The sequence below is a fragment of the Dermacentor variabilis genome, chromosome 9 (genome assembly GCF_050947875.1).
Source record: "Dermacentor variabilis isolate Ectoservices chromosome 9, ASM5094787v1, whole genome shotgun sequence".
NCBI classification, from domain to species: Eukaryota; Metazoa; Arthropoda; class Arachnida; order Ixodida; family Ixodidae; genus Dermacentor; species Dermacentor variabilis.
In genome coordinates, this window is record NC_134576.1 from 13,952,871 (window position 1) to 13,966,519 (window position 13,649).

At 47.1% G+C, this 13,649-nt stretch overlaps 1 protein-coding gene across 1 annotated transcript in view; it reads right to left on the minus strand.

Annotated features, from left to right (window-relative positions):
• Nucleotides 1-411: 411 nt before the first annotated feature.
• Nucleotides 412-13,649, minus strand: part of LOC142558616 (uncharacterized) — a 217,623-nt gene continuing 204,385 nt past the window's right edge. Inside the window, exon 11 of the mRNA XM_075670792.1 lies at nt 412-600. Within this exon, the coding sequence (XP_075526907.1) occupies nt 464-600 (137 nt within the window). The 3' untranslated portion in view covers nt 412-463. The remainder of the gene's footprint in view (nt 601-13,649) is intronic.

Below are 13,649 nucleotides of genomic sequence, written 5' to 3' on the forward strand. Positions count from 1 at the left end.
GTTTCGAAGAGGATGCCAACAAATAATAATGATCTTCATATGTGTGGTGTGTGTGATTGTGTGTGCGTGCCATTTTGACTTTCTTGTTTGTGTGTTAGTTGCTTGAAATATATAAACAGCATTCTACTGCCCCTTCCGTATCAGTCCTGAAAAGTTTACATAAGGACTTAAAAAGCACACGTTACGTTGGGATTGTTTTCTCTTTTACCTCTGATTGCTCATGAACACACGATGCGTTTATTATGTATAGGACGTCGTGATAGACAGACTATGAAGTACCACAGCCCACGCACACAAAGCACGGAGAACATAAGACGAGATATATACACGGTCGTTTGTTCACCGAGTTCTGCCCATGGACTTTACCTTCAGCAATGGCGGTTCGCACTACACCACTCAGTAAAAAATAAGTTGGTTTAGCATTTTTATTGGCCTCCAATGAAATGTGACAATCACGGGAAGTTCATTGTGGCGCTTGCTTGTGAGTGGCGACATAGGCATCCCTGAGTTGGCGCCGGTGCGGCTTTCCCGTCTCCGTCTGCGGGATGGCGTCCATGAACTGGACACCTCCATGCAACTGCTTGTGCGGAGCTACTAGGCCTGCGAGAAAGTGAGAATACAGTGAGGCTCCTTGCTAGGAATGCGGCAACATACGGCAACCCCCGCAGATGCAACTGCAGACTCGAAAAAGGCCACCTCAAGCGGCCGCACGAGCACTTGTCGAAATCAGCCGCGGCAGCGCCATTACACAGAATCTGTCCACGCTCTTCGTTTTGTTTTGTTCCGGATAACTTATATTGAATTGTAAACCGCGGTTCTCGACGCTAACTGCAATGGGTCCACGTTTAAAACAGCAAAACCTGCTGTGTCATGGGGACAACAATGTTTACAGCATTGCTCCAGGTACAAATAATTTTTGCCGGTATGGATACGGGACAAACGACTCAAACTCTGGACCCAGCTGGTCTGTTGAAAAAGGTAAGCCAAATGCTCAGCATTTTCGCTTAACCTGTTTTGGTTAAAAAACATGTGCATCGTGGGGCTGCCTGCAGTACGTTTCTTTTCCATTCGGTTGCGCTTGTTTTGTTCAGAAGACCGGTCGTAATGTGCACAAACTCGATGAAATTAATTTCAGATGTTAAGGTTTTCTGAGTGGCGCTAGAACGTACAAACCGCGATTCAGCCAGCAGATGTACTTTCTCTAGATAGTCAGAACTGCGATTGACGGACGTTAGTCGCTTTGAACATTTTGGAACGAGCAAACACACGCGTGCAGCAGGCTGTTGACAGCAATACGCTGATGTCCTGCAGGCAACCATCCCGGTGTACATATTGTTGTTTAACAATTGTTTGCGCATTATTATGGGTCCGCAGTCCAAAATGCGGGCTGATGATCACTCTGTCGAGAGCTCACATGCACGCACGACCAACTACTGCGTTTTTGAATGCAACCGTCGATGTTTTCACACGGCTTAGGATCCGCATGTCAAAATGGGGGATGTGCTTTAGTATGCCTCACCTCGATACAAAGCTGTAATGGGGTGTAAAACATGTAATAATTCTACGATTGTAATGAGGTGAAGCACATTGATTGGTGAAAGTCGAACTTGGCATTTCAGATTGCCGCCCGCGGCTGTTATCAAAACGTCATAACGAACAGGAGCCATACAAAATGATCCGCCTGTGGACGAAAACATTTGCATCGTCGTATATTCTGCTTCTTGGGGAATAAAATTTGGAACTGCGTTTCGTCTTTTCCCACCAGAAAAGCAGTGCTTTCTCATCGTTGGTAGGGTGAGGCAATGAGCGCATTTCTAGGTCATTTTGAAACAGCCTGAAACCACCGCCTCCTCGACATCGCAGACTTGGCGTCCTGGGAAAACGAGCCTTCCTAAAACGTTAGCGCTGCGAAAAAACGCGTCTGTCTCGCAATTGGAAGAATCGCGTCGTTGTAATCACGGGCACACTGTTCGATGCCATAACGAGCACCAAACCTACGTCGCGCGGCAATTATGAACTTTCTGGCGCAGTCGACCTCTCATTCCCTGTATCATCGCCTCCGAGATTTTTTGCCGCCCGATCTCGGAGGCAACGCCAGTATGAACCGTCAATAGGCGACAGTGCACAATTCCCGACAGAAATCAAGAAATTAGGGCCTTCAATGAAGAGACGAGTAACGACATAGTATCAATTCATCAAGTCATACCCATAGCAAAACAGCATAAATAACGACGCATATATAAAGCAAGGAGAGACTTACACAAGCAGCCGCCGAGCTAACCTGTAAATAAAGGAGAAGCGGATTGCAGCAATTATGTTAGCATAGCGCACTTAGGAGCTGCAATGAATACCAGGAGGTGCGTGGAATCCGAAAATAAGCAATGGTGCCATCGCTAACGATGGCAAATTTTATTCGGTGTTTAAAGTAGGATACCTTGTCGGGCTTTTAAGTTAACCAAACGTCGGTAGGTCGGTTAGCTATGGCAGCCCACGGCAGAACCACAAATGAGACAGTACAGGATAAGGTAGGTTGGACTTCTTTTGAAGTCAGAGAAGCGATGAGCAAATGTAGTGTTTTAAAAAGAATCAGGAACTTGGATCAAAATAATAGGGTGGCTTAAGTGATCAAGGATGCGAAGCTCAAATGCACGGACACAAAATAGGGAAAGAGGTGAAGAAATTTGGCACCCACAAACAGTGTAATTGAAAGTTAAAACAGACAAATAGGAGTCATAAAGAAAGTGAGAGAAAGACGTTAAAATGGATGTAAAGAATGGAAACAAACACGAGTATGAATATATACAAGAATGGCAGGAAAGAAATAGAAGCAAAATTTTGTGGCATAACCCAACAGGCAGTGCCTTTCTATTTGAGGCTCAAGCTGGTTGCCAAAGAATAAAAACATACCGGAGCAAATATTCGCAACACGATGAGGCATGTATTAATGGCCTAATGATACTAGTATGTTTCAGTAGAAGTGTCTATGTGACATAAGTGCTTCACATCGTATTTACTTTGCGTGTTTAGTTTTCATGATGCAAGTAAATCGGTTGCTCTGAATTCAAAATCGTTGTCTAAAACAATCGTTGGAGTAGCTGTTCTCCATTTTTTTTACGTGCAATAGACAGTTTTAGTATAGCGTAAAATGCTTGCGTTAGCGTTAGCGTGCGACGCAACGCTAACGCAAAGAAAGACTGCACTGCGCGGCACAAGGTAGTGTTTTAGAATAGCGGAACGGAGAAAAGCATTAAAGTTAACGCAAACAAATACAGCGCCATCTAGATGTAAAAACACAAAGTACTGGAGAGCCAAATCCACACGAAATGTCGAGCTTATCCAATGCCGCATCCGCAAGTGTGTCCCTAAGTCGAGCTTATCGAAAGCCACAGTCGATGCGTTAATTACGCATGTAGGTGTTTGGTTTGAGTGTTGTTTTGTCTAGAGTCGCGAAACACACCGATTATTCTTATCATGCCGCGATCGAGTGTTCTGTGGGACCCATATTACGTGTCCTTTTTACGTTGGGATGACATAGACGCCCTCATGCTTCGGGAACGAGAGCGACCGCGCAGGTTCTACGTGTCCTCAAAATCCACTCAACATCGAAGCTATTCCGGACGGGACGTTTCGCCGGCAATTTCGCTTCCAGAAATCCGATTTCCCACTTCTTTCAACTTTTTTGCAACGGACGCCCATCTTGACTTCCGTCCGAATGGGTTCAAGGCGAAAACCTCCATCAGGAGGTTCATATCGTCGTCGTCGGTAAAACGCACACGCATTGTGACCACATCACCGACCCCACTACTGTTTTTTGCCGCCGAAAACGTGACATGCATCCGCTTGACATGCGGCTTTGCACCAAGCGAACAAGCGAAATACACTTGGGCGCCATCTTGAGGCGGATACAGCAAACATGAGCAAACATTAGCAAACCCTCTCGTTAAGCCTACTGCGCCGCTAATCGAGAACGTATATCGTAAACAACGACCATTTGTCACCTGTGCGCCACTGTCGAAGCATCATCACACAAATCTAAAGCAAACACGAGCATTAGTGGGGAATGAATGAGCCGAACAGTGCAGGCCGACGACTCGATAGATCCGAAGCGGCCTGCTCTCACTTCGACTGGCGCCGCCATGTTGCCGTACGTAAGGCTCCCCTTGCGTGCGTTAGCGCTCACAGCTAAATCTCGAAAATAGCGTACGTACGTAAGAGCTCCAGCACCGTTTACGTACAGCGCATGCGCAGTGTGGTGCACGCCACGCTAACGCTAACTCATTGCGTTTGCTGCTTTACGCTATACTAAAACTGTCTAATATCTCTATCTTATTAACGCATCACCTACGGGCACAGGGCGTTTCTCAAGCTGCAGAAAGCAGCTATTTTGCTCGACATCCGCTCTTTGTGATGCTCAAACTGTGCCACAAAAAGGAGTAAACTAGTAAGCTTGCGCTGCAGCAAAAGTCCGGAGGCCGCTCAGCACATCCTAAAGGGGTGTGAAGGCATTCTCCCGATGAGAGCAGTAGGTAACGCACACATTCCAGAACCACTTGGATTTAGAGCGGACAGAAGAACCACTCAGCGGTCGAGATGAGAAAAAAAAATGTCGCAGTTACGCCCGAGAGTCGAAGCATCGATTCCGGCAGCCACTTAGTAGACAGCTATACAAAGTAATGATAGTTGATTTATCGCCCATATAAACTCGGAAACATTCGCTTACTAACTGAATTAAGCATGCTGTCAGAGCGCACAAGCAACGATGAACACATCACACTTATTGAGCGCGGGCAGTCGCTGTCGAAACGCCGGCGCAAGCAAGCCCCAGCGAGTCCTTCGGGCTGTCTATCGCTTCAACGAAAAAGAACAAAGCCCACCGCAAAGGTATAGCCGTCTGCAAATTCCTTTCAAGACAGGGCGTGCGCGACCGCGCAAAATACGCGCTTGTTGGCGGAATCGAAGGCGCTTCCATGGAATAAAGAACCAACTTAGAGAAGGGAAACGGCACCTTTCCCAGTGGTTCGAAAATAAGCAGCGGCAGCGCATGGAACTTACTTAGGTGGACGCCAGATGACGTTGCTCAATCCGGAAGCGGAAGTACACTTTTTTTTTAGAACAAAATCCAATATGGCCGCTTTTCGCCGGTCGCGTACGCTGGTACGCGCCATGCTTGTCCTGCCGGCTATGCGGCGTGCCTCAATGCCTTCGCTGCCGCGTAGCTGGTGCGTTCTAATTGCCAAGAGCCTCTACTGACGCCCATACAAACAAGCCACAAGTGAGTGAACAGAACGTACGACTTTATTGGCAGAAGACAAGCAGTGTACATTCTCGTGCAATAGCAGAAATAAAATTTGCAAGTCGAGATACGCTGGAATCATTGACGCGAGCTCGTAAACGGCTCACTGTCGTCGTCGCACGTGGTGGTCAGGTTAACGAGCGACAACCAGCAGCGGAAACAGATTGGACAGAGTGCCACCTGTTTGCAGCGACAGTCGCCGTTAAAAATGCCCAAATTGCATTGGAAGCAATCGGGTGGCGCAGACATCTGCTGCCCCAGCCTACACAGCGACATGGACTTCTCCGGAATTTAGCCGTTCACTCCTTTCCAACCTGCACGTTTCTTTTCTTTCGGGGGCCGCTAATGTGTGGCTCACACTTGGTGTCTCACATTGTCTCAATATGGACAAGTCGCTTTCCTGGGCATCGCCTTCATCAGCTACTTTTGCGGGCCTTTCCAACCATGTAGCTATCAACTTCATACGCATCGGACTATGTAAGCACATATGCTGGTCTCCGTTCATGCATAATCGCGGCCGAGAAAGGCCAGAGGCACAATTTGCCCATGGCTGCAGCAGGAAAGGGCGAACGGGGAGCACGAATCCGGGTGCATGAAAATTGGGAGTCTATGTCGCTGTGCAGGCTGCAGGAGCGAATCCTTACTTCGAGAGACTGCTTCCCAATGCAACTGACCAGGCCGCCACATTCGAGAAGCATAACACGGCGACCATAACCAAGTAAGATAACATCGAAATTAAACAGCAATCAATCACCACATAAGGTTCAGACAATACATTATACATTGGCTACGAACCATATGGCAACACTGAGCATTCACATACACGGGTCTCTTAGGGTACATTCAGCCGCCTACCTACAGGCGTAGTGCCTGCCTTCGTCACACGTGGTGGTCTAGTAACGAGCGACAACCAGCAGCAGAAACAGGTTGGACAGAGTGTCCCACCTGTTTGCAGCGACAGTCGCTGTTAAAGATGAGCAACTTGCAGTGCGAAGCAATCGGGTGACGCAGGCATCTGCTGCCGCAGCCTACACAGCGACATGGACAACCCATCACTTTAGCATTGGCTCCTTTCCAACCTGCATGTTTCTTTTCTTTCGGAGGCCGCTAATGTGTGCCTCACACTTGGTGTCCCACATTGTCTCAATATAGACAAGTCGCTTTCGTGGGAATCACGTTCATCAGGCACTTTTGCCGGCCTTTCCACCCAATTTCATGCACGTCCGACCATGTAAGCACGTATTCTGGTCTCCGTTCGTGCTTAATCGCAGCCGAGAAAGGCCAGAGGCACAATTTGCCCATGGCCGCAGCAGGAAAGGGTGAACGGGGAGTAGAAATCACGGTGTGTGTAAATTGGGAGTCTATGTAGCTGTGCAGGCTGCAGGAGCAAATGCTTACTTCGAGAGATTGCTTCCCAGTGCAACCGACCAGGCCGAAATATTCGAAAAAGATAACACTGCAATCGTAACCAAGTGACACAACAGCAAATTAAACAGCAATCAGTCACCGCATGAGGTTCAGACAATACATTATACATTGGATACGAACCATCTTACAGGCATAATGCTTGCCTTTGTCGCATACGGTGATCTGGTATCGTGCAACAACCAGCGGTACAAACAGATTGGACAGAGCCTCGCACCAATTTGAACCAACAGTTGCCGTTGAAGATGAGCAACTTCCATTGCGAAGCAATCAGGTGACGCAGGAATCTGCTGCCGCAGCCAACACAGCGACATGGACTACCCGGCATTTTAGCGTTAACTCCTTTTTAACATGCATATTTATTTTCTTTCGAGGGCCACTAATGTGTGGCTCACACTATGTGTCCCACTTTGTCTCAAAGTGGACAAGTCGCTTTTGTGGGCATCACCTTCGGCAGCCATTTTTGCGGGCCTTTCCACCCATACGGCTATCAACTTCATACACTCCGAACCATGTAAGCACATATGCTGGTCTACGTTTTGAGCAAATCATGGCCGAGGTAGGCCACAAGCACAATTTGCCCATGGCTGCAGCAGGAAAGAACGAACGGGGAGCACCAGTTACGGTGTGTGTATACTGGGAGTCTATGTCGCTGTGTGGACTGCAGGAGGAAATGCTTACCTTGAGAGACTGCCTACCAATGCAACCAATCAGGCCCCCACATCTGAGAAACGTAACACGGCTACCACAACCAAGTTGGGCAGTAAAACCAGATTCTGCAATCAATCACTTCAGTGTAGCTTGCGCAAAGACTCAGGCTATCGAGGAAGAAGAGCAATCATCAACGAGACTAGGAATATGGAAAGTGAGAAAGCTTGTATTGAAGAGAGAAGCCACTCTGCTCTGCAAGCATTGCAGGCATCAAGAAAAGTAAAATGGTGCATAGCACACGGTGCATAGGTTAATGCAAGACACATGTCAATGCTGCATCAGCTATTTCAGGAGAGGAATTGTGCATGACAACATACACTAGAAAATACTGCTACAGATATGTTAGGCTACTAGACAGTGAGTGACATTAAGTATTAGCGAAGAATCGGTTGACCTTTATGTTTGGATGAGCGTGAATGATCTCTAAGGAGAATGGGAAATGAAAAAGCTTGCATTTATAGAAGAAAAATTACACTTAACTCAAATGGAATTTGCATGGCCAGGAAGCTGATTAAGGCAAACTGACGGAACTCTTTTGGCCAGCATCGTCCTTGCTTGGTCAGAAGTTGCAGGTGCATCTGAAGACGAAGAATTTATAGAAAGTCATTTTTGAGCTACCTGGATGACTCAGCCAAATGTCCGGGCTTGTGGCATGGTGGCTCAAACTCTTTTCTTTCTTGACACAGTCCTCTGCCGACTTGATATTTCATCAAAATTCTTCTGCATGCGCTTCTTTGTGGTGTAAAAGCCTTGCAAATTTGGCTCCAGCCCCGTCCTGTTGGTGTAGATAGGAGCTCCTGTGATGACCAAGATGTCCTTGGCATAGACTGTTGGGGGAGAAGGGTGACACATGAGATACAGCACCGATTAAGCAAACTCAGGTGTGTTTTCTTTTATGTTCGAACCAATTATACTGAACCATAAATATGAACAAACGTTCATATATGCTGCAAACAGCAAGCCAATACAGCATATATCAAACATTTATTTCTGAACCATGTGTTGTTTACCTTGTAGTATTAGCCAACGTCCACACAACGACCTTGTTGTAGCAGGCAGCAGCTTCTGTTTAGTGCGTGGAGTGTGTTGCTTTATACTGGTGCCGTCCTCATTAGTGCTTGTCTGGAACAGAAATGTTGACTGAATGAGAAACTGAAAAAGCACAATTTTGCTATATGAAATGCAAAAAGGTGTGACATATATATTGTAATGGTTTGCGACTACAGAACACATGCAAATGTACACTGTCTGTTCTAGGGTGCTTAACCAGCATGTTAAATTAATATTGCTATTGTTCATAAAATTGATGTCTGCCTAACTATAATGCATGTCAACAGCTTAAGTAATATTAAGATCACAAATGAGAACATTTGTGCGTTCATTTATACACTAGAAAAGATCACACTGCGGGTTCCACAAGCAAATGCGTGAAAGTCATGAAGCTATTAGAACTGCAGGGTGTCTCCCAACCGGGAAAACCGGGAATTCTCAGGGAATTTGAAGAGTCTGGAAAAACTCAGGGAAAACTCAGGGAATTTGTGCGTCTATCAGGGAAAATTAGCTGTAACTTTATTGAAAGGGAACGAAAGTCGTGTTAATGCTGGCTCCAGTAACAGAGGAATCGCAACGAATCGTCATTGACGCCGTGTCATCGGCACGATGTATTGCCAGAGTAGTTAACGACCGATTTTCTAGACGCCCGATTTTTCGGACATGCCCGATAATTTGCACGGTTTTGCGGCACCACCACGTACTCCATATAGTCAATGTATATTGCCCTGACTGCAGGTCTGAAGTGGCATTAATCAATGCCGCCACCGCCGCTATTTTGATTATCTCGCCGCCTCGCACCGGCACTCTCGCAGGCAGATCCGCTGGCAGCCGTAACCACCACCGCGGCAACGTTAGGCCTAGCTGCTTCTACGTTCGCTATTAAGCTTCTTGCCGTGCGGTGCCGTGTTTTTCATTGAAAGAATTCACCGCTATCACCAATAGCACCGACTCCGCCTTTGTAATCCTCGCGATTGGCTTTGAAGCTCGCAGAGCACAGCGCGTTGCGTAATGCCAGTCTCCGAAAGTTAGCTTTGCCTCAGTACATTATTGTTAGGCGGTGAAGCATAACAAGGGTGGGAAGGGGGCAATTGTCACGGGACACAGTATGTATTCCTTAATTACACATGCGTGCACCCCGTCTCCTGTCACAGTACAAGCCCTGATATGCCTAATAAGCGTACTGGCAGGCCTTCAGAGCTTTTTCAGACGTGCCTGTGGTAATTTTAGCCCTTAAAGGCAGTTAAAGACATGCATTAATTTTTTTCAGACGGCCCGTTTCTTTTTTTCAATTTTTTTTGCGGCCCCTCGGAAGTCCGAAAAATCAAATGTTGACTGTGCAACTGACCAAGAGGATGCTTCAGATGATCCATGCGGTGAAAGCGTGGTAGAAGGAGGATGAGAACAGAAAGGACCGACGCACTGAGGAATTAACGGGAAAGGAAGGGTGCCGCCGCCTTTTTGAAGGAGCTTGAGCTAAAAGAACTAAGTGTAGGCTGACGCTGAGACACAGGTGTCCCTCATCCAAACCAAAATAAATCGTTTAAGCAGTGAAACCCAACACTGATATGTTGTGTACGGGCTGAGAGTATGTCAGGACAGTTAAGGTTGACTTCTCAGCTGCTGAGAGAGAACCTTAGTTGTGACAAAGTTCAGGACCTCATACAGATGAGCTTGCTATCAGTTGATAGAAATAGCTGATATTAAAAAATATTTACTTATGTATGCATCTCCTTTTCATTCGTATTTGAAAATGTTCGACTCAATTTGGAATGGGCTTTACCATTTCTTTCGCTGTGCATTTTGCTAACACCTTCCTTCTGTTTTCTTTTTAAATAAAATAGATATTGATATTACTCCTTACTATTCAAACTGGATTAAGTCATTTTTTTTTTGTTTCAGCATGCTTACTAGAGAGTGACAGCATCGGGCAACGTGGTGTCAGCCAGTCTTGACATAAAACAAAGTTCTGGCTCATTCAGGGAATTTCGCAAAGGTGCGCAGGGAAAACCTGGAAAACTCAGGGAATTTGGAAATGTCAACTTGGTAGACACCCTGAAGTGATGCATTATTTTTCTGCCCGAACGTGATGCACCGCTTTACTACTGCAAAAATAAATGCCCCACGGTAAACCAAACGGAACAGCCAGAACATTTGGAACCAATAAGTACGAAATATGGGTGAATTATCATGCTTGCAACTGTTTATTACATTATATTCTGTACTTTCACTTCATTTTACCAAAGGATTATTTGGTTTTGCGGACAAAAGAAGTTGCCGGCGGACTCGAAAAAATAGTTTAATATTTATATTGATAAGGCTACTCAGTCACCTACCGCTACAATAAGATGAAAAATAAGACGCGCGTTCCGATATCGCTCTTTCTTTCCTGGTTGTGTGTGTATAACGACAGCCTCGCAAGCAAAGGTTTATTTAGGAAACAGCAACTGAGATCCTGACTGCCCATATGTAATGCAGCATCTAGTTCGTTAACTTGTGCCCGCCTGGAAGGTAATGAGACGGATGTTATATAACGATTCAAGCAGCGGTGTTAAACGACTCACCGTTATTGCCGTTGCCAGCCGCAGCAAAATCCAGCTCCAGTTTCGATGCAGACGTGTTCCGAATGGCTCACGACCGAAACCCAACTGCCGGGCTTACATGTCCGCTTGCAAACACGTAACTTCACCCCAAGTTAAATAACGCGAGACATCGAAGCGCAAAAAACTAGTTTTAGAAACGAAGAAGCAACCAGTCTGAGTGTGCGGACGAATGAATCCGTGCCGCCGTGCACTCGAAAATACCGGTAAAAAATTAAAATCCAGGTCAGAGGTCACGTGAAACATCGATGATGCTGAACGCTATTTGCGTTTATAATGACGAAGAAACAATAAACTTACTAACAAAGAGTACTATATCTAACTAGCAATGATAATTTTGCCCGTTTCTTATGTAACAAAAATGCTTCGGTAATTGTGAGAGAAAGTTTGTAAGATAAAATTGCGTTTATTACGACGCCTCTACCGGGAAATGTTGGAACTAACGTAAGCATCCCGACGTGACGCTACTACGCTGGCTTTGTTAGCAACGGCGCGCGGTCGATTTTTTCGCCCTCTGTGGCCATTTGTTGAACTTGAGTGTGTGCTACCCCTGGCGCTGCCTCCCGCGCTGCCTACCCGCATATATGACAAGAACGGCACCGAGAGCGGCGCTGCTGCGCCGGCGTTGAGAGCGCCGCATGCGAAGCAAAATTCTATTACCGGGTGGTACCCCTCTCCCACCTCTCGTTCGCACCGCCTTGATTGCCTCCTGCACGGCGCGTGTTTGGGCACGTTTCGTGCCGCGCGCGGTGTGTGCCTACGTCTGTGCGCGTGGACATTTCATTCGAAGGGCGATGTACAGTTTGTTTCACATTTAGGGGGAAACTCAGAGCGCATTGCATCGCGATGCAGCGAGAGCGTGAGTCAGGCGGCGGCAGCAGCTGCAGCAGCTCGCGCAGGTGCTCGAGGGGCGGGATCTTGAACGGTGTCGTCTGCTACGGTGGCGCGCACTGGCCGCATTGTCGGGAAACGTTCTAGTGTCAGTTACAGGGCGCCGATCTCATCGTTACTGCGTGAAATGAGCCGGTATTCTTTACTAAGCGCTGTGCAACGCCCACTGATACGCCTCGAAGGTAAGTTCATCGCTGCAGGGCAGTCATAGACGACGTACTGATTCTATACATTCTTGACGGCCCGTTTCTGGAAGGCGACTATATATTCTAACGCGATAGGTCGCCGATCCACACGGCTCGTGTTGTGCAAGAACTGCTGGAAGAGCGCGCAGTCACTCTCTTGGAGCGGCCGCCTCAATCTCTGGGCGCCAACATCATTTAAAATGCCTGGGGCTCGTTGAAAGTATCGCTGCCGCACCATCCCCTCTATCAGTCGCCCAAGGATAGGCTTCGATCCACCATCGTCAGCGACTGAGACGTGCTGCGAATGAACACATCCCTGATCAAGTCATTCTACACTTCACTGCCTTCCAGGATGAGCGCTGTCATCGCTGCCGCTGGTGACATGGCAAGCTACTAACTGAAGTCCCGAGCGTGACGTGCTCAATTCCCCGCCGGTGGGCAGTGTCTGTCTGGTGTAGTGAATGATTGTCGAGAAAAATCACTTCTAGCTCATTGTCTTAACCTAAAACATTCCTTTAATCGTATCCGTTTGTTTCATCGTGTTCGACTCCCATAGTTATCATTGTTGAGTGATTTGTTTTCTTTTCGTGTCAAACAAAGGCTGAGCACGTTGCGCGCACATCTTGGTGCATCTTGTCGCTGCTTATTACGGTAGCACACACAGTGAAGAAATATACGTGCACGCGCTCAGTACCCAGGCCTTTCGAAAGAACAAACGAAGCATGGTGTCAAAAGAAGTTTGTGGAACTCCATTATCGCCAATGAAGGCTCAGAGTTTGGCGACGCACAACGTTTAGTAAAGAATATCAGCTGAGTTCCCGCAGTACCGACGAAATCGGTGCACTGCCCCTGACAGTAGCACGCTTCCCGACAATGTGGACAGCGCGCGCCGCCGCAGCAGACGACGCAGATCACGACACCGCCCCTCGAGCGTCGGCGCCTGCTTGTGCTGCTGCCGCCGCACGACTCCATTGCTTGCCGCATTGCGATGCAATACGTTCCGAGTTTTCCCCTAAGTGTGAAACAGAATGTATACGCTTCTATTTGCCTTTAAGAAGATCGGTACACTTGACAATTATTTTTATGGCTGAAATGCGGCGAAAGGCCAGCGTCTGCTTAACCATGTAAGGGGCGCTGAGCAGGTAATTGCAAACGACATCGTATGTGCCGCCGGAAAAATCGTCAGCACATACGATGCGGCACATGCGAGCTAGTCATTCTTGTATTTTCTCACAATATGTTTGCTACAAATGCGTGCTGTCACTGATGGCGACAACGGACTTCCATCGACACTGTGCGGAAATAAACAAAATATATCGCTGCATAGCACATTTACGACATGCGCACGCAACTTTAACTAGTGCGTCCCCTACAATATGGAATAGAGGCAGCAATGTAGACAGCTTGGCCATTTTTTAACAGTGCTCAAGAGATGGAAGTTGAAAGTATTAGTAACCATTCCTGCTTCTGCAATGCCGGCTCGACAAAGACACG